Below are 24,451 nucleotides of genomic sequence, written 5' to 3' on the forward strand. Positions count from 1 at the left end.
CTAACATTAAGGCTGTGGGGAGCACGGGACAGAACACTAGTACTCACACCGACTAACATTAAGGCTGTGGGGAGAGCGGGACAGAACACTAGTACTCACACCGACTAACATTAAGGCTGGGGGGAGCACGGGACAGAACACTAGTACTCACACCGACTAACATCAAGGCTGTGGGGAGCACGGGACAGAACACTAGTACTCACACCGACTAACATCAAGGCTGGGGGGAGCACGGGACAGAACACTAGTACTCACACCGACTAACATCAAGGCTGTGGGGAGCACGGGACAGAACACTAGTACTCACACCGACTAACATTAAGGCTGTGGGGAGCACGGGACAGAACACTAGTACTCACACCGACTAACATTAAGGCTGTGGGGAGCACGGGACAAAACACTAGTACTCACACCGACTAACATTAAGGCTGGGGGGAGAGCGGGACAGAACACTAGTACTCACACCGACTAACATTAAGGCTGGGGGGAGCACGGGACAGAACACTAGTACTCACACCGACTAACATTAAGGCTGGGGGGAGAGCGGGACAGAACACTAGTACTCACACCGACTAACATTAAGGCTGGGGGGAGAGCGGGACAGAACACTAGTACTCACACCGACTAACATCAAGGCTGGGGGGAGAGCGGGACAGAACACTAGTACTCACAGCGACTAACATTAAGGCTGTGGGGAGCACGGGACAGAACACTAGTACTCACACCGACTAACATTAAGGCTGTGGGGAGCACGGGACAGAACACTAGTACTCACACCGACTAACATCAATCGACGGACGAAAACTAAGGCAAGACATGGACTGAAATAGACAAGGCTGGGCGAAAATAATCGGACACAGCTGGGCAAGATCAGGGACGCACACGTGGATAATCAGGGGGCGTGGCACACACGTGGATAATCAGGGGGCGTGGCACACACGAGGATCGGACGAGCCGGGCATGACAAATATGCAGATTAAGTCTTGGACAAGGTAAGTGTATTTTTCTAATTTTTTTTATTACTACTGTAAGTGTTATTTGTGCATCTTTTTTCTCATATTGTACACTCAATTTTTCTTTCTCATTTCTTTAAATGTTTTGCTTTTGTTCCTACAATAAATACAAACCCTTAGTATGACTCAAGGTAGTAGTGCTGTGTCTGGGTTTATCAAAAAGGTGACATTGGCTTGTTTTTAACTTTACACATTGTTTGGATAGATTTATTTTCTTACTTTACAAATTACTGCTTTGATAAATGTGCTTAGATGTGTTTAGTATATGCTCTTCTTGTTTTATCCTGTTCATTTTGTGCTCAAATGCAAAAAAAAAAAAAAACATATTTAGGTGTAAATTTTTGGGTCTGGGAACGAATTCATTGGTTTTCCATAATTACTTATGTCATAATGTCCAGAAAATTTGGTCTTTGGTTTTTGAGTTATTGCTGAGATATAATTACTCATCTGAAGTGTGTATCAAAACCACAATTCCTGACAATGCTGTTAGCAGTAGCAGAATAGCAGTTAGTTATCAATGCATGGTACGGGATTATCTTTTTTTATGACGGCTACTATTGCCAGAACTAGCTCTGGAAATATAATTTAAATTGCTAAGTTTTAAATGACTATTAAAAATGAATAAAATGACAATGTTGCCAAAGTAACTGAAAAAAAGAGAATTAGGCCTACAGTAAAAGAGCTTTCTTCAGGGTCTGCGGAACTTACTGCAGGCAGCTATCGCGAAGCGAGGTCACACAGTATTCAAAACAATCTCTTCTTGCCTAAGACATAACAGACCCAATATGCCTCCCCTCCCGGGCTACCAATGTACAATTTTACTTACACAAATGCATAAGTTACATACAAGCAGTACTGTTTAAAGGGAACGTGGGAATGTAATAAACAATTGCTATGCTCTCAATTTATAGTCTATCAGAGCCTTTGATGCAGCTATTGTGTCTTTGCTTGAAAGTGTGTATGTCCACCCTGTTGCTGTCACAGATTCAACTACTAAATGCACATCCTGATGATCTGTAACAAGTCTATCAGGATGGCATGGGAATGAATAGGATGGAGATGTTCCATGAGGATGTAAAAAGCTCAGTCTCAACTCTCCAGTGCTGGGCATAGCTTCTTCTACACATCCTAGCCACCAATCATCATCATATGCAGCCGCAACGTAACCTTTGGTGCTTGTAAAGTCGAGTGAATCCATAAGTGTGCACTTACACTGGACTGATTTGCACACCTCTGATGAATGCAGGGCATTTATTAGCCATATTTACTAGCCATGTGGGCCTTTTCAGTGGTGTGGCAAGTACAGGTGTCTGCAATGACATTAATGAAGCTTCCATTAAATTCCATTGTAGCATATTTGTAACTGTCACGACCACGGCGGAGGTAAGCGGTGATCGTGCGGGTTGGTTGGTACAGAGCAGGCAAACAGGCAGGTATCGGGGCGAAGCTGGGGTCTATTGTGGAACGGGGACTTGGAACAGGAAACAAGACTACCATCACCAAACCACAACTAACTACAATGACGGACAAGGGGAACCGGTCAGACCAGGACTTAAATACACAAAGACTAATCAAAGGAAGCGGACACAGCAGGAGACGATCAGGGTAGTATACGTGGGTAATCAGGGGGCGTGGCACACACGAGGAGCGGACGAGCTGGGCGTGACAGAAACCTTAACTAATGCTGTTACTTACACCTGTGCTTGTTATACTATTCCATGTCAGTTTGGCTGCCATTAAAAAGGCCCATTAGTGATATGAAACCATGTGACGCTACGTTTACGTCATGATCTCTCAGCAACACCTTAAAAACCAAAGGCCACATTTTCTGGAGATGTTCATGACATTATGATCTAGCTTTAGTAAAAATGTATCAATTTTGAAATATAGATTTTTTTTTTTGTTATTGAATTTTACTACTTTAATCAGTTATTACATAGTAATTATTCATATGGGATGGCATATAATTTGGTCAATCTATAGAGCTGGACAAGGTAAATATAGCCAGTCAAAGTCATAGCCCCCCCTCCCCCCAAAAAAAAATAAGTTAAAACTTTGTTTGCTTAAATCTCCCCCAATATTGATCCCAGACACGCCCAATTTCAGTTTCATGAGTTACTCATGTGACCAAATCAGCTGCCAAGTTTCGTTAAAATCCATGATGATGAGGTCCGAAAGTGTGATGATTTGACATGGTGCCCCATCCTGCAGCTGAATCAATGTTGGGAGACGATCCTGGCGCTTGCTGGAGTTTCTGCTTGGTTTTGTAAATGGACGGCACCCAGTGGCAAGTCATTGGTACTATTGGTACTATTGGTACAGAGAGAAGCAGATGAGCCCCTCTGTCCTGTCTGGTGACTGTGTGTGGATCCCCCTACAAAAGCACATTTCTGTATATGAGTCAACTATCTCCTATTACTGTGCCTTTGTTTCCTCGTCTGCACACAGACTACACACGACTGAACCACATTTCTTAGGATATCCTAAGATGGCGGCGCGTGCACACGCAGCGGCTCAGCACTCCGTAAAGCGCTTCCCGTTCTTAGGTATTTTATGGTGTTTGTGGGGACGTGGCTCGGTTCGACAATCCCGGAGGAGGCTATCCAGCTACCCGGACGCACTACACACGCGCCAACAGGGCGATCGACTCCGGTAAGAGCAGAGGAGGTGGCCTGTGTGTGTACACAAATAACAGCTGGTGCACAGACGCTAAAATCACTGACACTCATTGCTCCCTGGACTTGGAGTATTTGATTGTAAAGTGTTGCCCCTTTTACCTACCAAGGGAATACTCGGTTGTTATGATCGCTGCTGTTAATACCCCCCCTCAAGCTAACACTGCTATAGCTCTGTGCTACTTGCTAACTCCTATTAGAAAGCAACAGAGTGCCCATCCGCCAGGGGTGTGTATAATAGCAGGTGATTTTAACCAAAGCGAATCTGAAGACTGTGCTCCCCAAATTGTACCAGCATGTTCAGTGTCTTACAAGAGGAGCTGAAACTGCAGACCATGTGTACAGTAATATCAAGCAGGGTTTTACAGTATCAGCTTTCCCTCATTTGGGCCAGTCTGACCACATCTCCCTGTATGTAACTCCAGCATATAGACCACTCATTAACATGGTGAAACCAGCTCCTAGAGTAAGACGAGGGTGGCCAGAGGGAGCATCTGAACAGCTGCAGGATTGTTTTGACCACACTGACTGGTCCATATTCGAGGATGCTAACATCGACACCTACACCTCCACTGTTCTTCACTATATAAAATACTGCATGGACATTGTCACCAGCACAAAACAAATTTGTATCTTTCCCAACAACAAACCATGGATGACTAAAGATGTTCGTCTTCTGCTAAAGATCCGTAACATGGCCTTTAGGTCGGGTGACCACAACAATACAGCATTGCCAGGTCGGAGCTGAGGAGGAGCGTCAGAGACGCAAAGGCGACCTATAGAAGGCGGGTTGAGAGCCACTTCGGCAGCTCCGATCCCAGGCGCGGATGGCAAGGGATACGGCACATCACAGACCAAAACAGCAGTATCAACTTATCTACCGGCAACAGTGTTCCTTTGGCCGAAGAGCTCGATCAGTTCTTCGGCCGCCATGAGAGGGTGGCTACAGAGACTGTTACGGCCCCAGCAGCAGCCATCAACAGGCAGGAGCTCATCCTGCAGAGTACTGATGTAGAACGGACACTTCGCAGTGTCAACATACGGAAAGCAGCTGGTCCTGATGGCGTCCCAGGGCGGGTGCTAAGAGACTGTGCCGTGGAGCTGGCTGTGGTTTTCACAAACACCTTTGATACATCTCTGTCACTGTGCTCTGTTCCTGCCTGTTTAAAAACCTGCACAGTAGTGCCATTATCAAAACAGACCATAATAACATAATTTTTTTTTTTTTCATTTTCGCCCTCCACCCCTTCCGGGGTATGGGCCGCCAAAGGCAGATCTCCAGAGGTTTCTGTCCTGGGCCATTCTTTCTAGTTGACTCCAGGTGTAGCCCATCCTTGTCATTTCTGCCTCGAGGTCTCGTCTCCAGGTGTTTCTTGGACGGCCTCTCTTCCGCTTGCCTTGGGGGTTTCATCTGAGAGCCTGTCTGGTGATGTTGGTTTGTGGTTTGCGGAGGGTATGCCTTATCCATCCCCATCTTCTCTTCCAGATTTATGCTTCTACTGAAGGTTGGTAGGTCTTTTCCCATAGGTTGGTGTTACTGATGGTGTCTGGCCAGCGGATGTGGAGAATCTTTCTGAGACAGGTGTTGATGAACGTCTGGATTCTTCGGATGTTGGTTTTGGTTTCCTCCAGGTTTCGGCCCTGTACAACAATACTGACTTCACATTGGAATTGAACAGTCGGATCTTGGTGGTCAAGGTCAGTTCTCTGGAAGCCCAGATGTTCTTGAGCTGGATGAAGGCGGCTCTTGCTTTGCCGATCCTTGCCTTGACGTCTGTATCTGTTCCACCCTGCTGGTCGATGATGCTGCCCAGGTAGGTGAAGGACTGTACCTCCACCAGGGAACTTCCATTCACCGTGACTGAGTTGTTGCTGTTGGAGTTGGTCTTAAGAATCTTGGTCTTCTCCGTGTGGATGTTGAGTCCAGCCTGTGATGATGTGGTTGCCAGCACATTGATCTTCTCTTCCATCTGCTGTTGACTGTGGGAGAGAAGCGCGAGATCGTCTGCAAAGTCTAGGTCTTCCAATTGGCTCCACAAGGTTCACTGGATTCCATTTCTGCATTCACTGGTGGATGTCTTCATGATCCACTTGATAGCGATGAGGAAGAGGAACGGGGATAACAAGCACCCCTGTCGGACTCCTGTCTTCACTTGGAAAGTGAAGAAAACAAAGGAACTCATCATTGATTTTAGTAGGAAAAGGGTGGGTCACCAGCCTCTGGTGATAAATGGGGAAGTTGTGGAGAGGGTGTCAACATTCAGGTTCCTGGGCACATACATATCGGAGGACCTCACCTGGAGAAATAACAGAATTTGCTTGATCAGGAAGGTGCAGCAAAGACTGTAATTCCTGAGGGTTCTCAGGAGAATCAACCTGCCACAACATCTGCCGGTGTCCTTCTATCACTGCTCCATTGAGAATAATAATAATAATAATAATAATAATAATAATAAATTGTATTTGTATTGCACTTTATATTCTAGCAATTATATTCAGACTGATACAGTTTGTAAAAACCCTGTAGCTTTGAGCTTAAGGACGTCTGGAAAACTAATAATTCAATTAATCTAAATGGTGGTGAGTTATTTGTGTTCTCTACCGTGAACACCCGTGTACAATAATCATTAAATTCATTTACTATATCAATTTCATTTTCAATTATAAAGTCCTTACTATCCTGTAAATTGGTGATTTCAGCTTTTAGAGCTTTTTTGGAGATAAAACATTGGAAGAAACTTTTAATGTCATTCTTAGCTTTCAGACTCATACCATTAAAGTTTGCCTTCCTCACAATATACTTTTTTCTTTTGGATTTTGCTCTTCTGACACGAAAATTAGCCTGAAATTTAACCATGTTATGATCACTACTGTCCAGTGGTTCTAAAACCTCTAATTTTCCAATCCTGTCCTGGTTATTAAAGAGAACAAGATCAAGAATGGCATCTCCCCTGGTAGGGATGTTAACAAACTGAGTAAAAAAACAATCCTGTACCACTTCCACCATCTCCAGTTCATTTACAGAAGAGCCAGAGACTGTGTCCCACTGTATCCCTGGTAAATTAAAATCACCCATAACCACCACATCATTTTTATTACTCATAATCCTGATGTCGTCATACAACATTCTGCTTTCCTCTGCAGCTACATTAGGTGTCTATAACAAACACTGACAAACACTGAGGAAAGACTCAGCTGGTCATTGTTCTACTACCTGCAAGCCGATCATTAGTGCATCTCCAGCCAACCGCCTCTGCTGTTTTACAAAATTCACAGCTAATCAGCTCAAAAATTTGTCAGACTTTTTCCATTTTCTGTTGGCATTTAAACCCCTGACCGCTAGATGGCAGTGTTGTAATCTATCTTCAGCTATCTGACTCATCCACTCCAACGTAAACAGAGTCAAAAACCAAAATGGCAGTGCATGCGGGCACAGCGGCCCGGAGCTTTTCAATGCTACGCTTTTGTTGTGTAATATCTGACAATGTGCTACTGGTTTCTTTGCTTCTAGCACCAGAATTTTTTCTTTATTTTTATTCTTTTTAATTTTGGGTGTATGTATCTTTAGCTTTTATATGTATTTTATCTGTATTTATACTCTGTAAGTGTTAGTCTGTAGTTTTATGCTTACTATGGCGTCTACAGGCTTGCTCCAAATGACATCTCATTGTATTTTCACAGTGACAATAAAAGCATCTCACCTTATCCAAGGTTGGAGGTTGGATAAGGGCGCACCGCTAAAGTTTAGCGTTTAGCAAACCTAGCAAAGAGTGCTTCATTACAGGATGCAAGACGGCCAGGCCCACGGGCAGCCTGGCCCACTCATTTCTGATTGGTCAGAAATTACACTGTCTCTCAGATCTGATTCATTGACTATTTCCTCTATGTATTTCTGCGTCGTCGTGCTCCGTGAAAATTAGCAACAATTTTGTACCAAATTCAATACAGGAGAGACTTCATGCTAATCTGTAGAAAATAATCTGAATAACCTATCAAGTCAAGAGCTTCACGATGAATGATCTAAATAAAAAGGTAAAAGTGAAAGATTTTGCCTGACTTTCTCCAGCTTTGTCTGAAACATCATCTCTATCTTACAAAGGTGTTAAATACCGTTATATCATTATGGAAGGTTTACTGTTGATCACTTGAGATTACAGTCTTCATGTGCGTCTTTTTATTCATATAAACCCTCGTCTTTAATGTATAAGAGCAGGGTATCTGCAGATTCTTAAAAAATGTTACATTGGATTTTCCAAAATTAAGGCCTTAAATATTTTTTAAAATGACTAGTAGTCCTTAAATCCAGAGTTCAAAGGTCTTAAAATACCACAGACCCAGTAAACAAGATTGCTATATGTTTTTCTGATAATCTATAAAGAATTTGGTGAATTTCTAATTGGTGTTTTGCATTTTTGTGTATGAGATCGGAATGAGCGGAACCGCCAACATTTCCGTTGTGTTTGTGGGAGGGGCGCTATTTCAGGGACGCACATTAGCAGTTTGTTGCTAGTGGACACGTCATTCAAGTAGAAGTGCAAGTTTAACGTTAACTTGGTTGGATAATCCCACATTTGCGACATGGTTAAAAGCAGTTCCAGGTAATAGCTATGAGACCCCCTGTATGCTGTGCAAGAAGCTTTTTAAACTTGGTTCAGTGGGAGTTAAAGCTGTAGAGTCACATATGCACAGCGTGAAGCACAAAGCTGCTGCCATAACCCGCCAACAGGCGCCTGCCATTTCTCACTTCTGTTCCGTCTCAACAGTTTCTCAGACTTCAGCTCCATCTCCGAACCCAGCAGCGACCGCCACATCAGTTACAGTAACAGACCTCAGGACTACCTTTGGGTCCAGCGCTACCCTCCAGGCAGAGGTACTGTGGTGCCTGCACAGCGTAACAAGACACCAATCCTACAGCGCTAATGAGGGAGTTGGGGATATGTTTCTGTGTGTCCATTCATTCCTACATAGAGTTTTAATCCTGTTTACATGAAAAGCTGTAGTTATTGTGCCCCTGACAATTCCAAATTTCTATTTGCAGCAAACTGACAACCCGAATAAGCCCAGGACACTGGAAAATACTTGAACAACGTGGTAAAGTGGGTTTCAGTTTTTTATGTTGTTACATTTGTATGTTTCCCGACTAGGAAATCGCAATAAACTTCACATGTGGTAAAGACAAAACAGCCTATTTCACAAGATTTGATTTGGCTCCTGACATCATTAAACTCCGCGTGGCCGATGTCAACAGTGCCAGTTTTACTTTGATGTTTGATGAGACCCTCAACCAAACAACTAAAACCAAGCAACTGGACCTGCATGCTTGTTACTGGAGAGAGAATCAAGTCCAGTCCAGATAGCTGGGATCCCAATTCATGGGTCATGGAACACCTAAGGATTTACTACATCACTTTAAAGTAAGTTATAAGCCAACACTAATATCTAAATCTAAATACCTGTAGTCCAACTATAACTGTTTTGTTTTGAAATGATGCATTATTATTATTCTTGCATTCGTGTTGGAATCTGTAACAGAGAACACATTTTATTTTTCAACTGGAAAATGTGTAAATCTAAAAAAAACAACACACTTTTGAAAATTTCACAATAATAAAATATGACTTTCCCGTGCAGCAGTTCTAAGTTTTACTTGTTGTGATCGATGATCACCTAGTCTATATATGCTTGATAAATGACACTCAGTTTTCAGCTGCTTTCAGTCTCCATGGATGGACCAAATGTAAACTGGAAGTTTTTAGAACTGCTTCATGAAGAACAGCGTGAGCAGTGTGAGGGCACTCAGCTGATTGTGGTTGGGAGCTGTGGCCTTCAAGCCCCATATAATGCCAGCAAATGTGGTTTCTCCTTATGGCAGCTAGAGGAAGTTTGAAAGTCATTTGTATTCTCTTCCATAGTCTCCAGCAAGGAGAGAGGACTTCACTGCTTTTACTAAATCTGCAAAATTTCCACTTGCATCCTGTAGCCACCGATGGCTTAAACTTACCAGTAGCAGAGAGCCCTGGAGGTGTGGCCGTCTCTGACCATGTACCTGGATGCAGTCAGAATGAGGAAGCTACCAAATCCAGGAACTGCATCGTTTGACACCCTTGAAGCTGCTCAGACAGACCCCTCATCTTCGCAAAGCTACATTTCTACATTTCTGCTATCACCAGGACCTTCACTCCTTTCTTGACAAGATATCAAACTGATGAACCAGTGATGCCATTCTTAGCCACAGACTTGGCTGAGTTGATGAAGGTAATATCCTAGCATTGGACAGGTTGATGTTGCAAATTTATTTCAGTGTGTGTACATTTCTCCCTGAACATAATCTGTCCTCAGGTTAGTGTTTTACCTTTTATCTAATCATGATTAATATCTGATTAATATGAATGATTTATTAATTATATACAGATACTCACACCCACACATCCATCCATCCATCCATTTTCCAAACCGCTTATCCTACTGGGTCGCGGGGGGTCCGGAGCCTATCCCGGATGCAATGGGCACGAGGCAGGGAACAATCCAGGATGGGGGGCCAGCCCATCGCAGGGATCAAAGCATCAGATAAATGTAAAAGCATTAATAAGATATTCCTACAGAGCAATTTCTAATAGACATGGCAGTGCCCTAACATCTCATGTAATAAACCCTTTGGCATCATCTGCTGCCTTATTCAGCCTAACCCAATAGTCCAGAGGATCCTCCCTAGCATCTGACTTGGTTGAACAAAAATCTGCTGGAGGCATCCCAGAATGCACAGTCAAATAAGAATGCTGCTTCAGGACACTAAGGACTGCATCCACATCTCCAGTGACAGTATCATTACTATGCAGCCATGCTCTGACCACATCTCTGGCACATCCCATCAGTCTGCTTGTGCCTGCAGTAGGGATGGGTGAACCTAAGCATTCAGAGGTTTCCCCAGCAGATAGACTATTTGGCATCTTAGAGAGGGCACTGAGGTAGAGATTGGTAAACAACTTCACAATATTATTCTTAACCTGCCAGATCTGGATTATCCCCTCTGTCAGAAATCTTGCAGGCAGAGCCCACTTGAAGCAGAGCCGAGAGGTAGGGCTACATGTTAAACTAAAGGCAGAAAAATACTTGCTTTTCATTACACACTTATGTACGTATGTACAGCCGCGGTCCGTATCCTGCGTTCTTTGCGTCGGTTTTTGTGCACGTACTCAAAAATTAACGGAACGTATACGAAGATGCAATACCTGCGTAATTTATAGGGGGCAGTGTTGCGAGATCTGCACTCAACAGTCAAGATGTCCACGTTTGAGGACCTGTTGATTGAGCAGGTCCGCAATTATCCTCATCAAAATAACATGTAATAATAGATGGCAAGAGATTTCAAACATCCTGAATTTTAATTTGGAAATTTGTAAAAACAAGTGGCAACAAGTGCGAGACCGGTATGTTAGAGCGTGGAAAATGTTAGTCGCGAAACGAAGCGGTGATCCTGCTGACCTGATGTTTTGCAATTATCCACCGTCTGGACTGGATGAAGTGTCACCTCAACCACAAAACTACTGAAACTAATTTCCCTAGAATTGACACGGTAAGTGTTTTTTTTACTTATTGTTCGGAATAACATCCATCCATCCATCCATCGATCCATCCATTTTCCAAACCGCTTATCCTACTGGGTCGCGGGGGGTCCGCAGCCTATCCCAGAAGCAATGGGCACGAGGCAGGGAGCAACCCAGGATGGGGGGCCAGCCCATCGCAGGGCACACTCACACACCATTCACTCACACATGCACTCCTACGGGCAATTTAGCAAGTACCCGGAGGAAACCCCACGACGACATGGGGAGAACATGCAAACTCCGCACACATATAACTCAGGCGGAGACTCGAACCCGGGTCCCAGTGGTGCGAGGCAACAGTGCCAACGACATGGGGAGAACATGCAAACTCCGCACACATATAACTCAGGCGGAGACTCGAACCCGGGTCCCAGTGGTGCGAGGCAACAGTGCCAACGACATGGGGAGAACATGCAAACTCCGCACACATATAACTCAGGCGGAGACTCGAACCCGGGTCCCAGTGGTGCGAGGCAACAGTACCAACGACATGGGGAGAACATGCAAACTCCACACACATGTGACCCAGGCAGAGACTCGAACCCGGGTCCCAGTGGTGCGAGGCAACAGTGCCAACGACATGGGGAGAACATGCAAACTCCACACACATATAACTCAGGTGGAGACTCGAACCCGGGTCCCAGTGGTGCGAGGCAACAGTGCCAACGACATGGGGAGAACATGCAAACTCCACACCTGATGAACCAGTGATGCCATTCTAAACTCCTGCACCACCGTGCCACCCCAGACTTTAACTTGATTTATTTAAAATATTCCCTAGAATTGCGTATACTAAATTCAACCCAAAAAAGCGAGTGCAAATTATTACATCATTTAATTTGAGTAAATTCTACAGTTAATTTATTTGCAGTTTACGTACTGAATTACAGTGCATTGCAGCATTTTATCAGCAAGGTTCTCATAAATATTGCCCTACTTTCTACAGTATTGTACTATTTTACTGATAAACAGTGTTACTGTGATAATTTCACTGTTTATTACAGCAGGGGTGCAGATTGAACCCACAACCCTGGAGGTGTGAGGCTACAGTAGGAGCAATGGGCCACTATTACTGTGAGAAATGATGTATTTTTAATCATACACTATAACTGATGTGCCGCTACACCGCTTGTGTATGCTCTGCACCTTGCCTTTCTCCCTTACTTGTCTTTCTTGTTCTCCACACCTTGTGAGCTTCAACATGAGCTGATTGATTGTTTTTCATAAGGCCCCAGGTTAGTTAGGTCCAGTCTCCTGGAAAATCACTAGAATGTGTCCTTGGCTTTGGAAGCTAAGAACACCTTATTTTCAGAGAGAGTCCTGTAATATTTATTTTAATAAATTATTTTTATTGATAAACCTTCATACTGATAATCCTCTTTTAGTGGTCCTAAAAAAACATGATTTAAGACACATTTCACGATTCAGTAACCCTACTTGTCCAATAGATGGCAGTGTAGTACTTCGACTAAGACGTGCTATGGAAATTGCTGGTAAAATATAAAGCTCGTTTTCCATTTTAAACGTTTGTCTGACTGAAATGCCCACATGTTGTACATATGTTATTGTACTATACGTCTAACCTTCAGCGTTATATACCACACCTACCTCTTATCTGCAGCAATAAAATATGGATGTGTAATTGGACAGCTGCAAGTTAAGTTGTAGAATCGATTATTTTTCTAAACGTTTATCTGTCTGATTTTACAGTAAAGTATGCATGGAGGCATGGTACAATAAGGTGTGAATAAGTTGAAAATATACATGAAATATAATAAAATAATAAATATTTGTAAACATTTAACTAGATAAAGACAGCTTCACAGTACTTATATAACCCGGCACAATTTAGAATATCATCACGGCTCCCTGGAAATGATCAGTTATCATTATAGTACAAATAAGCAGTTATCCAGACATCCCAAGTCTCCCGCATATTGACAGCGGCTCCCTGATGCTCCTAAATTAAAAAATATATATATTCCGGAAACTAGAGCAAGCAAACAAGAGCATGCACGCGAGACAGTAGGGCGCACGAATGAGCAAGTAAATGAGCTAGGAATGAGCGAGAGAGAGAAGGATAGAGAGAAAGAGAGAACGTGCGTATGTGTTGATCCCTATATGTGTGACTCTTCATGTAGCCAGTGCTAGACAGACAGCATCCTGGTTGGTTTACTTAGCCATATAAGCCAATCAGATTTCAGTGCGGGCGGGCTTTTATTTAACTCCTAGAGAACCGAAGGTATCGGTTCCATGGAGCGTCACGGCGGAGGGAGAGTGTCTCAAAAAACGAAAATATAAAATGCATTTCACCACAGACTACACAAAAACGTGTCCTTGTTTAATAAGGATGAAAAATAATGACAATGTTACGCGCTGAACTGTTTGCAACAGTGATTTCAGCATTGCTCATGACGGTTTAAACGACTGTAAAAGGTACGTCCAGGTGAGTTTAACAAGTGTCATTTAATTTTCTGTATTATTCAGGTAAACACTGGTTAGACACTTGGTTAGTTGTCATGAAAAGACCAAACTCCCTGAAGGCTTTTGTAAAGTAGCAATGGAATATAATTAAGGAATTTACATATAGTAAAAGAATACTCTACTTATATTATTGTCAAAATAATACATAATATTGGCCGTCGTAATTCGGTGCGTTGACTAGAGAAAATTAATGAACATATATATATATATATATATATATATATATATATATATATATATATATATATATATATATATATATATATATATATATATATATATATATGAGGCAATACAGAAATTCTGTTCTGTAAAATTAAGTTTGTTGAAAGCTAAATAAATTGCCGTGCATAGGATACAGTGAAATGAGGTTGGTAAGAGCTTTTTTTTTAACGTTAGTACTACTAAATCTCATTATGGCGGCGTCAGTCAGACATAAACACGCGAGAGTCTGACTGCGGTCAACGACGTTGTGTGGCGCTAGCGGCAGGCGGTTGTCATGGTTACTTTGCCACAAACCGGCCGAAGTTCGGGCCCTTTGAGTAAGACATGTCCGACGTTGAAGCTCCGGCAAACAAAACCAAAGCCGGATTTATTTAGATAATTTCTGCTTAAACTTTATTAAACTAATACATGTATGTTCCGTGGTAATTTTTGTACTTATCGATGTAGCTGGGTTTCGATAGTTTAGAAGTTAATTGCGACTTTTTAGCTGGTTAGCTAGTTCTTGCTAGTTGGTACAGTACTAGCATTGCACTGTGTTTTCGTTGGTGTACCTCTGGGTTTTTTGTGTCTATTAATCTATTAACGACTACAGGGAAGTTTACATCGTTTTTGATAGTGAGTCAGACATACCTGTGTATTAATATGTTTTTCGGGTTGTGTGATTTCCATACATGTATATAGTTGCCACTTGGTTTATCATAGCTTGGTGTTAACTACAGATCTGATTTGGGATTCTGAAATTGCCCTGGTGTGCAGCACATGTCACACTGTCTTCTGATTACTGGTTGCATTTACAACATGCCACATTATATATAAGTCACAGTATTTTGTGTGTCAGGTATAGAGATATATATTATTTTTTAGGATAAATTCAGTTAAACTAATTGAGAGTTAGCTGTAGTAAGCTGCCCTACACACAAACGCTGTGACCCCAGAGGTGAGCTGCTGTTCACCCAAACGCCCTGACTCCACAGGAAGGCTCACATCCAACCGAACACCGTGACCCCAGAGCTAAGCTGACATGTACCCAAACACCCTGATCGCAGAGTTAAGCTGTCATCTACTCAGATGCCCTAATTCCAAAGATAAAGCTCTTATCCAACCAACTGCATCCAACCAAGCGCCTTGACTCCAGCGTTAAGATGACATAAACCCAAACACTCTGATAAAAGAGGTATGTTTTCATCCACTCAGGCTCCTTGATCCCAGTGGTAAGCTGCCGTCTACCGAAACACCCTGATCACAGAGGCAAAGCACTGTCCACCCAAACACCCTGATCCCAGATGTAGGCTGCCATCCACACAAACACATTGTTCCCAGAAGTAATCTGCCATTCACCCAACCATGCTGATCCCAGAGGTAAACTACCTTCCATCTAACCGCCTTGTTCTCTGGGGTAAGCTGACATTTACCCAAATACCCTGATCCCAGAGGCAAGCTGCTGTCTACCCAAACACGCAGACCCCTCAGGTAAGCTCACATCCACCCAAATGCCCTAACCCCAGAGGTAGGCTGCCATCCACCCAAATGTCCTAACCCCAGAGGTAGGCTGCCTGTGACCCAGCCCCCTGACCCCTGAGGTAACCTCGCTTCCACCTAAACACTCTGATCTCAGAGGCAAGCTGACATTTGCCCAAACACCCTGATCACAGAAATAAGCTGCCATCCACCTAAACGACCTACCCCTAGAGGTAAGCTGACATCCATCTAACTGCCTTGATCCTAGGCTGCCCCAGTACGTCTAGGTGGTGACAATCCATCCTACAGGGTTGACATGATGTGCTTTCCTGAAGCACACAAAGGACACCTCGGGTTTTATGTAAGTTTGCTTTCTTTTTCTGTGCTTGTGTTTTATTTGGTTTGGATTTTATTTAATGGCATGTACAGAATTTACTGAGCACTTTTTTGATGTTGATCACTGTTAGCACATATTCATCAGTATTAACATTATTAACATTTTATTTTATCTGTTGTGCTGTTTATTCTGTGATTGACCTATTTTGTTCCTAAGGTTACTGCTTTTATGTGTTTTAGGAAGGTGTATGACAGTGTTTTAGCCCGACCCTTGTGCAGAGGTCGGAAGTCTGCGGGTAGGTTCCTTTTTGAACTTTTTCTTTTTGTCTTAACTTTTTATTGGCATGCATATAAGGTAACATTTTAATTGTTTTATTGGCCATGTAATTAGATTTTAATGGTGTATAATTGTATTTACTGGTGGAATTGCTCTTTTGCTTTAAGGGTAATAGTTCTGCAGGTAGTTCTATTTGTTAAATGTTATCCTTAAAATTCTTATTGTACTGGGTTGGCATTGATTTGCATGGTGTTTCAGCCTTTTAGATTGTGATTTTGTGTTAATGCAAGTAGTACAAGCATAATATTATTAAAAAATCGGCGGGGTGCAGTCTGCGGGTATCGCTTCTCGGCCTTTTGGCTAAGATCTAGTGGATTTTACTGACTTTTTACTGCTTTTTTACGGACATGCGTCGGGTTTTTTAGAGGGAGGCACGGTGAACCTAAGGCGTGACCAGCAGGTGGCTTGACCGCCGCTGCCACGGGGCGACCCGTGCCTTCCTTTTTAGCCTTTTACCCCTGCTTTTATTTCTGTTTTTAGTAGGCTGGGGATCCCGCAGTGGCTGGTGGCTTGTCCGCCGCCCTGCTGGGCGAACTGGTGTTTTTTTTTTTAGCTGCTTTTATAGTTTAGCTCTGCTCGACTCATCCCGGATTGGCGGGCGGCGGGACCACGGCGGCAGAAGGACTCTGCTCCAGCGGCGACGTCGGTGGACCTTCCCGGATGGCAACGGCCGGCGGACCATCGAGGAAGCCCTTCAGCGGGCTGTGGCTGGTAGCAGGCGGGGGCCTGCGGAATATCGCCCGGTTCTGCTGGAGGGCTGAGGGGCAGGTGGGCACCTTCCCCGACCGGCTGGCCTTCATCCGGGAGGTGGCCTTCAAAGCACTGGGCCTTCGTATTCTTTGCGTACAGCGGAATGGCCCCTTCCGCTTCTTCGAGGTCACCTTGTCCACCGACGAGAGTTACACCAAGGTCCTGGAGCGGAGCAAGGAGGGGGCCCAGCACCCCCTCCTCGGACGTTACAACATCGAGCCGCTGTGGTGGCCCGACAAGCGGGTAATAACGGTCCATTGTTTCAACCCGCATGTTACCGCCGAGGCCGTTTCCCAATTTCTGACAAAGTATGTGGACCTCCTTCCTGGCCACAGGGACATCCGGGATGAGCTGGGGGGACTGGCCGATGCCAGTTCCAGGCCCGCCTGCGCCCGGACGCTAATGGCGCAGGCGGTTTTAGCCACCCCCCAGCCTATTTTACTCTACAGGGCAATAAGGCATACCTTTTTTATTCTGGACAGCCTCCCTTCTGCCGGCAGTGCCACAGCTTTGGACACACCCTGGAGGGATGCGCCAACCTGCGCTGCCGCAACTGCCTGGAGTCGGGGCACATGGCCAGGGACTGCAAGGGCCCCCGTCGCTGCATTCACTGCAACGGCGAGGACCATCTGGCTCGTTCCTGCCCACAGAAAAAGACTACATATGCCGACGCTCTGTCGGGCAACAGAGCAGTCGGCACGGAGAATGGTGGGGGAGCTCTAGCCCCCACGACTGGGCAGGAACAGCCGGCGACGGGGGCAGGAGGAGAAGCCCTGGTCGAGGTGGAGGAGGCCCCTTCGAGTGCGACACCAATGCAGGAGGGGTCTCCGAACAAGGTGGAGCAGCTCGCCCTGGCTCCAGGCGTCAGCAGCAGGCGAAAGAAGAGCGGTGCATCCCCCCGGGGCAGGAAGAAGAGCAGAAGGGAGGCGCAACCCGACGCACCCAGCCCTCCGGCTGCCACCTCGCCAGCAGTGGCGGCCGGGGACCAAGGCCGACAGTGTTCCCCCTCCCCGATGTTAGAGGCCCTCCCTTTCCTGATGTACCCCCTGTGCTGCTGTTGGTTGATTCTCAGTGTTAGTAGTTTGTGAGCCATGCCTGCCATGGACCCCAAAGGGGGGCCGTGCCTGTGGCGGGCTGGGAGTGGAATTTCCCTGGGTCATAGGGTTTTTGCCCTCCCTCCTAGGCTGGATGGACAGGATTGTGTGTGGGACTCCTTGGAGTCCCAAAGGGGGAAATATATGGAATATTATTTAGCACTATATAACGTAGAATACAAGTATTATGATATTATTAAAAAGTGTGTCAAATATCCATGATGTAATCATTACAATATAAACATTGCTTTGTGTTGATTACAATATAATCAACTGAGTATGTATTTGCACCTTTTGTTAGTCTGAGATTCTGTTATCTACTTTATGTTAGTCCTGAATCTATGAATATTCTTTTATTAACGTATATTTTATCACAATGTTAAAGGATAAATATATTATCAACCTTTTAGTCAGACAATGTGTAAAAGGCTGAAACTGCCTAGGTTTACTACTGAAGGAAGGGATTCGCCTGAGTTCACCCGAAGTTCACGGCTGAGCATTTTTAAAAAACCAAGTGGAGCTGCTCGCGCCACCATTATGTTCAGCCGAGAGACCAAACGGTAAAAGAAATGATGGACAAACTTGTCACCTAGGGGTGTGGATTAAGGGAAAAAACAATTATTGTGAATGGCTGAAGGAATGATGATGCTTAAGTGACAAGATATTGTTAAATGATAAGAACTTATAAAAATTGGTGTAAAACAGTACTTTTACTGGATTTTTTTTTCTTGATAATGGGTATAAATCCCTTATTGGTCTTTTTCTTTAAACATATTTGAGAATTTCAGGTGAAACATTTAACAGCGAACAATAGCAAATAAAAATATTGCAAATATTTATTTTAATATTTTTATTTTAATATTCAGAGAGAGCAGGCCAGGTGGCACTATAGCCTGTGCACTTTTTCTTTATTTTTGCACTAATGGCATTACTGATTTTAGTTTCCAGGTGAATAAACATGTTTATGTTTCAAATAAGAGTGAAATCTTTGTCACTGTGCACTGCACAGTCAGACCTTAACACCGTTCCTTAACATTGGTTTAATTTCATTTTGGTGAACATAATGACTTTCAGAAATCGAAGGGAAACTTTAAACATTATTCTTTGAACTTTTCATTTTAGTCGACTAAATCAACTGGTTTTACTCAACTGTAATCTTATGAAATATAGTTGACCAAAACTGAAATATTTTAGATGACCAAATTATCACTGAAACTAAATTACATTTTAGTCAGAAGACTACGACTAAAACTAAATAAAAATTTGTCAAAATTAACACTGGTTCGTATTAAGTGGATAACTTTTGCCAAGTGATACATTTTATTGACCGGGGGAGGGGGGGCGCCACGAGAATTAATACCATACAGGAGAATGCTCGGTATGCCATATGCTCTGTATTTGTATTTCCTGTAGCTGCAGTGAGTATATTAGCATTATTGTTCATATGTGTACTGCCACTATAACAAGTGCATATATACGTGACAGTAAAACTTTCTGGGCATCTACATTGATAAAACTTAGGTGATAGTACTGTTTTGTTATTAAGTACAATTATTAGATTGAACCAGCTTATTTATTTGCTCTTTAAGAGGTTTTTACTGTTGTCTGGTGTGCTGTAGTGCAACCTGTCTGACCGATACCTTTTTCTCCTCTTAGCACTAGGAGAATGGAGAAAGCAGTGGATTGGACTGATGACAAGTACTGGGCAGCCTGGGATAAGTGGGATGAGGTGATAGATTGGGGAGATGAAAAGTCTTCACCCACAACACCTCCCTCTATCCAGGCTGGCACCAGCACTGGAGACGTGGATGTTGGGGTGGAACATTACCAGCAGCCAGTATTCAAACGTATGTATTTCAGAGCTTTTTTTTAACATGAATTGGAGACAGTCTGATCATAATTGGAGTTTAAAAAATTGGTCGGCACTATGAAAATGATTCTCACTGATTGAATAACAGCAGAATAGTTGCTGAAATTATATTACAATGTACAATAAAGAGAAATGTTTCTGTGCAACAGGCCAGCAAAAGAAACTGGTTTTGAGGATGCAAATTCATCTCAGTGTGCAGCCTCAGCCTCAACATGTGGTCCAGAATGTAAATGACAGGGAGGAAGAAGCCCCAGTTCTGTCTAACCTGTCATCTTGGAGGGAACCTGTTACTCAGGAACAAAGGGAGTCAAAAAGGCATAAGGACCCATTCTCCGTGCCTGGATATGAGACCCACCACTGGCCTAGAGAAAGATACTGGTCGCGACAGCCAGCAAAGACAGTCATTGATGAAAATATCATCCTGGGCTTCTGCAATGGCCTGATGGCTTTTTCACTGTCATGAAAATTATGAATTTTAAAACTATTTATTATGTAATAAAAATTTCAAGCTAATGCTGTCTCAGCCAAATTCTGTCCTCTATGTCCATCAATAATGCAATGAAAAAGAAAATATATCAAGCATCTCAGTAGATACTGACTGTATTGAATTGCACTGGGATAGTGAATCCCTGGGAGAAAGTTAGATGTAGGCAGGGTTTCATCTATTCTGTTATATAATCATGTGTGACAAATTGCAGTAATGGAAAAAAATAATCCTATTAGAATCTTACATACCTGGATCATGTCCCCCCTTAGTCTCCTTTGCTCAAGGCTGAATAGATTCAGCTCAGCTAACCTCTCCTCATAAGACATTCCTCTAAGACCAGGAATCATTCTTGTAGCCCTACGTTGAACCCTTTCAAAGGCAGCAATGTCCTTTTTAAGGTAAGCTGGATTTATGAATTTAACGCTATTGTGCAATTAAAACACACAAATAGTTCAAATCAGCAGTTATGGTTTTAACGGTAAGGTGACCAAACCTGCACACAATATTCTAGGTGGGCTCTTACCAAGGAATTGTATAATCTAAATATCACCTCCCTTGACCTAAAGTACACACAGCTAGAGATGTAACCCAATATCCTACTGGCCTTTTTAATTGCTTCCCCACATTTGTGAGAGTGGGACATGGCAGCATCAACATACACACCAAGGGTAGTCTACCATTTTGTCTTAGATTATAGCTTCCATTACTTTTCCAGAAGCCTATAGTTTGATGGATTACTTCTATCCTTTTCAATATGGGTGTTATATTAGCATGCTTCCAATCAGAAGGTACCACAAAAACAGATACAGATTTATGAAATTATTAAAGGTCGACAAATAATATCCCTCATCTCTTTTAAAACTATAGGTAAGATGCTGTTATGATATCCTGTCTAGGGTTGGAGTGTAACAGTATTCACGGGAAAGGGGAATGGGATAAAGGGACAAACAGGGTGAGGGCAACAAGGGAACACCAGTGGACAAAGGGATATTTTTTTGTATTTTATTCATACACAATACTGACACTAGGAACTAAAACTGGGCCGTCACTGGATCTTCCAACAGGACCATGATCCTAAGCACATGTCCAAATCAACACAAAAATAGTTAGCTGACTATAGGATGAAGCTTCTGCCATGGTCATCTCAGTCCCCTGACCTGAACCTCCCTGGGATCAGTGGAAGACTACAACCACTTCCTATACAACCACTTCCTACAGTGGTGGCCAGGAGCACCAGTGCAAGGGATGAGCACCCCAGGAGCCGGGCAGCGTGCCTTCCTGGGGCAACCCGATGGATCCAGCACAATCCCCTCATGACTCCACCCGGAAGAGTGAGCGGACACAATCCACTCACCTACAGTAGAGGGGAGCTTCTCCAACTGCGGTCGTCTATCACCTCAAGGCCGGCAGTTGCTCTTCCTCCGGAGTTTCGCCTGAGTAAAAGAGGTAGGCGAGGAGGTGTACACTCCAAGCTGAGGAGGAGACCCTTCAGACCACCGCTACTGCCCATCATACTGGCCAATGTATGTTCACTCCAGAATAAAATGGACTTATTGCATGCCAAGTGTCGGGTGGAGCGGTATCACCTATGTTATTGCCCTGACTGAAACCTGGCTTGATGACACCATCTCAGACTCAGGTTATTCTCTCCAATCAAATCTGGTTATTCTCTCCAATTTTATGATCTGGCGGACTGACAGGACGTCTCAGTCAGGTAAGAAGTGGGGTGGTAGGGTCTGCATCTTTGTCAACGAGCGGTGGTACACGAATATTAAAGTACACCACATTGTTTGTACACCTGACAGAGATGCTGATTCTATCTGTACGCCCCTTCTACCTTCCGTGGGAATTCCCTACTGTAGTAATTAGCTGTGTCTACATTCCACCAAGCGCCAACACCAAGGCAGCGGCGGAGCTAGTGTGTGAGGACGCCAGCTCCATGACGGCAAGATATCGCGACGCCCCGGAGTTACTGCGAGTGATTTTAACAACTGTAATGTCAACGCTGTTTTGCCATCTTTTTATCAGTATGTGGATATTCCCACTAGGAAGCTTAATACTCTGGACTTATGTTACAGTAACATCTCTGACGCCTTCATCGCGCGTGTACATCCTCCACTTGGCCACTCTGACCACAATGTTGTCTTCCTGCTACCTCACTGCAAACCAGAACTGAAGCGCATTAAACCACATGTGCACCTGGCCACCCTCTGGTCGGAGGGGGCAATTGAACGACTATAAGGTTCACTTGCATGTACAGATTGGGACATTTTCCAGGGTGATCAAAACCATAAAGTTTCTGTAATTACAGACTACATCAAGTTTTATATTTATTCCACTATTCCCACCAGAACTGTCTGGAGATATCCTACCTACAGACCCAGTATCACTTCCCATGTTAAGCACAGCTTGAAGGAAAAACACAAAGCATTTCTATGCAAGGACTGGTCTTCTGTCCAGTCACTCAGTAGACAAGTAAAGAATGAGATAATCAATGCCAAACTCAAATATAAGGGTTGGCTGGAGCAGGAGTTCAGTACAATGAACACCAAACAGGCCTTTTGGTTACTCACTGGTCAAATACCCTACCATGACCTTCTTCCCATAGGCACTGATCTTACAACTTTTGCTGACTCCTTAAACTCCTTCTATACAATGTTTGATAAGCAGGAGTACTCTGCTGTCTGTGAGGAGCTGCTCAATGGCCTTCCCTCTGATGATCCTACAAACCCTCCCTTTACTGTAGAGGATGTGAGGCAGCAGCTAAGCAGATGCAAAGCTGGCCAGGCCGCCGGGCCTGATCGTGTACCAGCTAAAGTTTTGAAGCTATTCGCCACAGAACAAGCTCCCATCCTTCATTCCATCCTCTGAAACTCATATAGATTGGTGATCATTCCTAAAGTTCGGAAAACTTCTACCATCGTCCCGGGTGCTAAGAAACCTCGTCCCTCTGAGCTAAATCATTACCGGCCAGCAGCACTCACATCGATAATAATGAAATGCCTAAAGAAAATTATACTCCATATCATCCAGCCAGCTGTCAGACCGCAGCTGGACTCATACCAGTTTGCCTCCTGGGTGAAGAGCAGAACAGAGGATACTGTAGTATGTCTCCTCCACTCCCTTCTCCAACACCTTGAATCTCCAGGCACCTTCGCTACTGTCCTCTTCATTAACTCCAGTTCCGCTTTTATTATCATTCAACGCCACCAGATGATCAAGAAGCTTCTTCAATTGAACATATCCCCATCTCTCATCCGTTGGGTCCATAATTTCCTCAGCAATAGACCACAGGTTGTAAGGATAGGCACAGCCAAATCGGCAACTGTGATCAACAACACTGGACCCCCTCAAGGGTGTGTCCTCAGCCCCTTCCTCTTTACACTCTATACCAATGACTGCATTATTTTTCTAACTTTTTCAGTGTAAGATGAAGCTACTTCAGAAAATGTACATTTTTTCTAACCCTTTTCACAAATATTTACAAGGGCTGCCAATAATTGTGGAGGGCGCTGTAGCTTCTCTAGCTATATTTTTATCAGTGAGCTCCCTTGCCTGAAAATGTTCTTTTACATATTCTGCAGCACCACCTCCCTTCTTGCTTATCTGCTCCCTACTATGTAAATGATTCTCACTGACTGAACAACATTGAAATAATTGCTGTAATCATGTTACAGTTTACTATGAATTGTTTCTGTGCAACAGTTCAGCAAAAGAAATGGGTGTGCAGAGGCCTAACAGTGAGGATACGTAAAGACCACCATCCTCAGCCTCAGCAAGTGGTCCATCAATGTCAAGCGGATGACAGTGAACAGCAAACCCCAGTTCTGCCAACCATAGTTACCCCATCAGCTTGGAGGGAATCAGTGGCTGAGGGGATGAGGAAATCCACGGGGTGGAAGGACACATTCTCTGTGCCTGAGTACGAGATCCACCACTGGTCCGGAGTGAGATACTGGTCACGAGAGGCAAAGAAGACATCTGTAAATGAAAAATCCATTCTGGACCTTTGTAATGCCCTGCAGTCGTTTACTCTCTCTTGAGGGGGAGCATTATAGATTTCTAAGGCTAACAGGATGTCCAACACCCAGAATTGTATTTAAACCTTTAAAATTATA

The 24,451-nt window shown here is 43.8% G+C and overlaps 1 protein-coding gene and 1 long non-coding RNA gene across 3 annotated transcripts; both read left to right on the forward strand.

Moving 5' to 3' along the window:
• Positions 1–13,534: 13,534 nt before the first annotated feature.
• Positions 13,535–18,678, forward strand: LOC125727212 (uncharacterized). Of its 2 annotated transcripts, none has more exons than XM_049003975.1 (6): positions 13,535–13,738; positions 15,196–15,508; positions 15,546–15,820; positions 16,036–16,088; positions 16,720–17,125; positions 17,365–18,678. In XM_049003975.1, the coding sequence occupies exons 5-6, from the start codon at positions 16,793–16,795 to the stop codon at positions 17,968–17,970; spliced, it is 939 nt and encodes a 312-aa protein (XP_048859932.1). In that variant the 5' UTR covers positions 13,535–13,738; positions 15,196–15,508; positions 15,546–15,820; positions 16,036–16,088; positions 16,720–16,792; the 3' UTR covers positions 17,971–18,678. The 2 variants fall into 2 exon arrangements, with proteins under 2 accessions (XP_048859932.1, XP_048859933.1); XM_049003976.1 differs by having other exon boundaries at positions 17,383–18,678.
• Positions 18,679–18,757: 79 nt separating this feature from the next.
• On the forward strand, positions 18,758–20,359 carry LOC125727222 (uncharacterized). Its single transcript, XR_007388598.1, has 2 exons — positions 18,758–19,823; positions 19,996–20,359. It is a non-coding gene; the product is annotated as an uncharacterized LOC125727222 (long non-coding RNA).
• Positions 20,360–24,451: the final 4,092 nt, after the last annotated feature.

Source organism: Brienomyrus brachyistius, unplaced genomic scaffold (assembly GCF_023856365.1).
Source record: "Brienomyrus brachyistius isolate T26 unplaced genomic scaffold, BBRACH_0.4 scaffold92, whole genome shotgun sequence".
NCBI lineage: Eukaryota > Metazoa > Chordata > Actinopteri > Osteoglossiformes > Mormyridae > Brienomyrus > Brienomyrus brachyistius.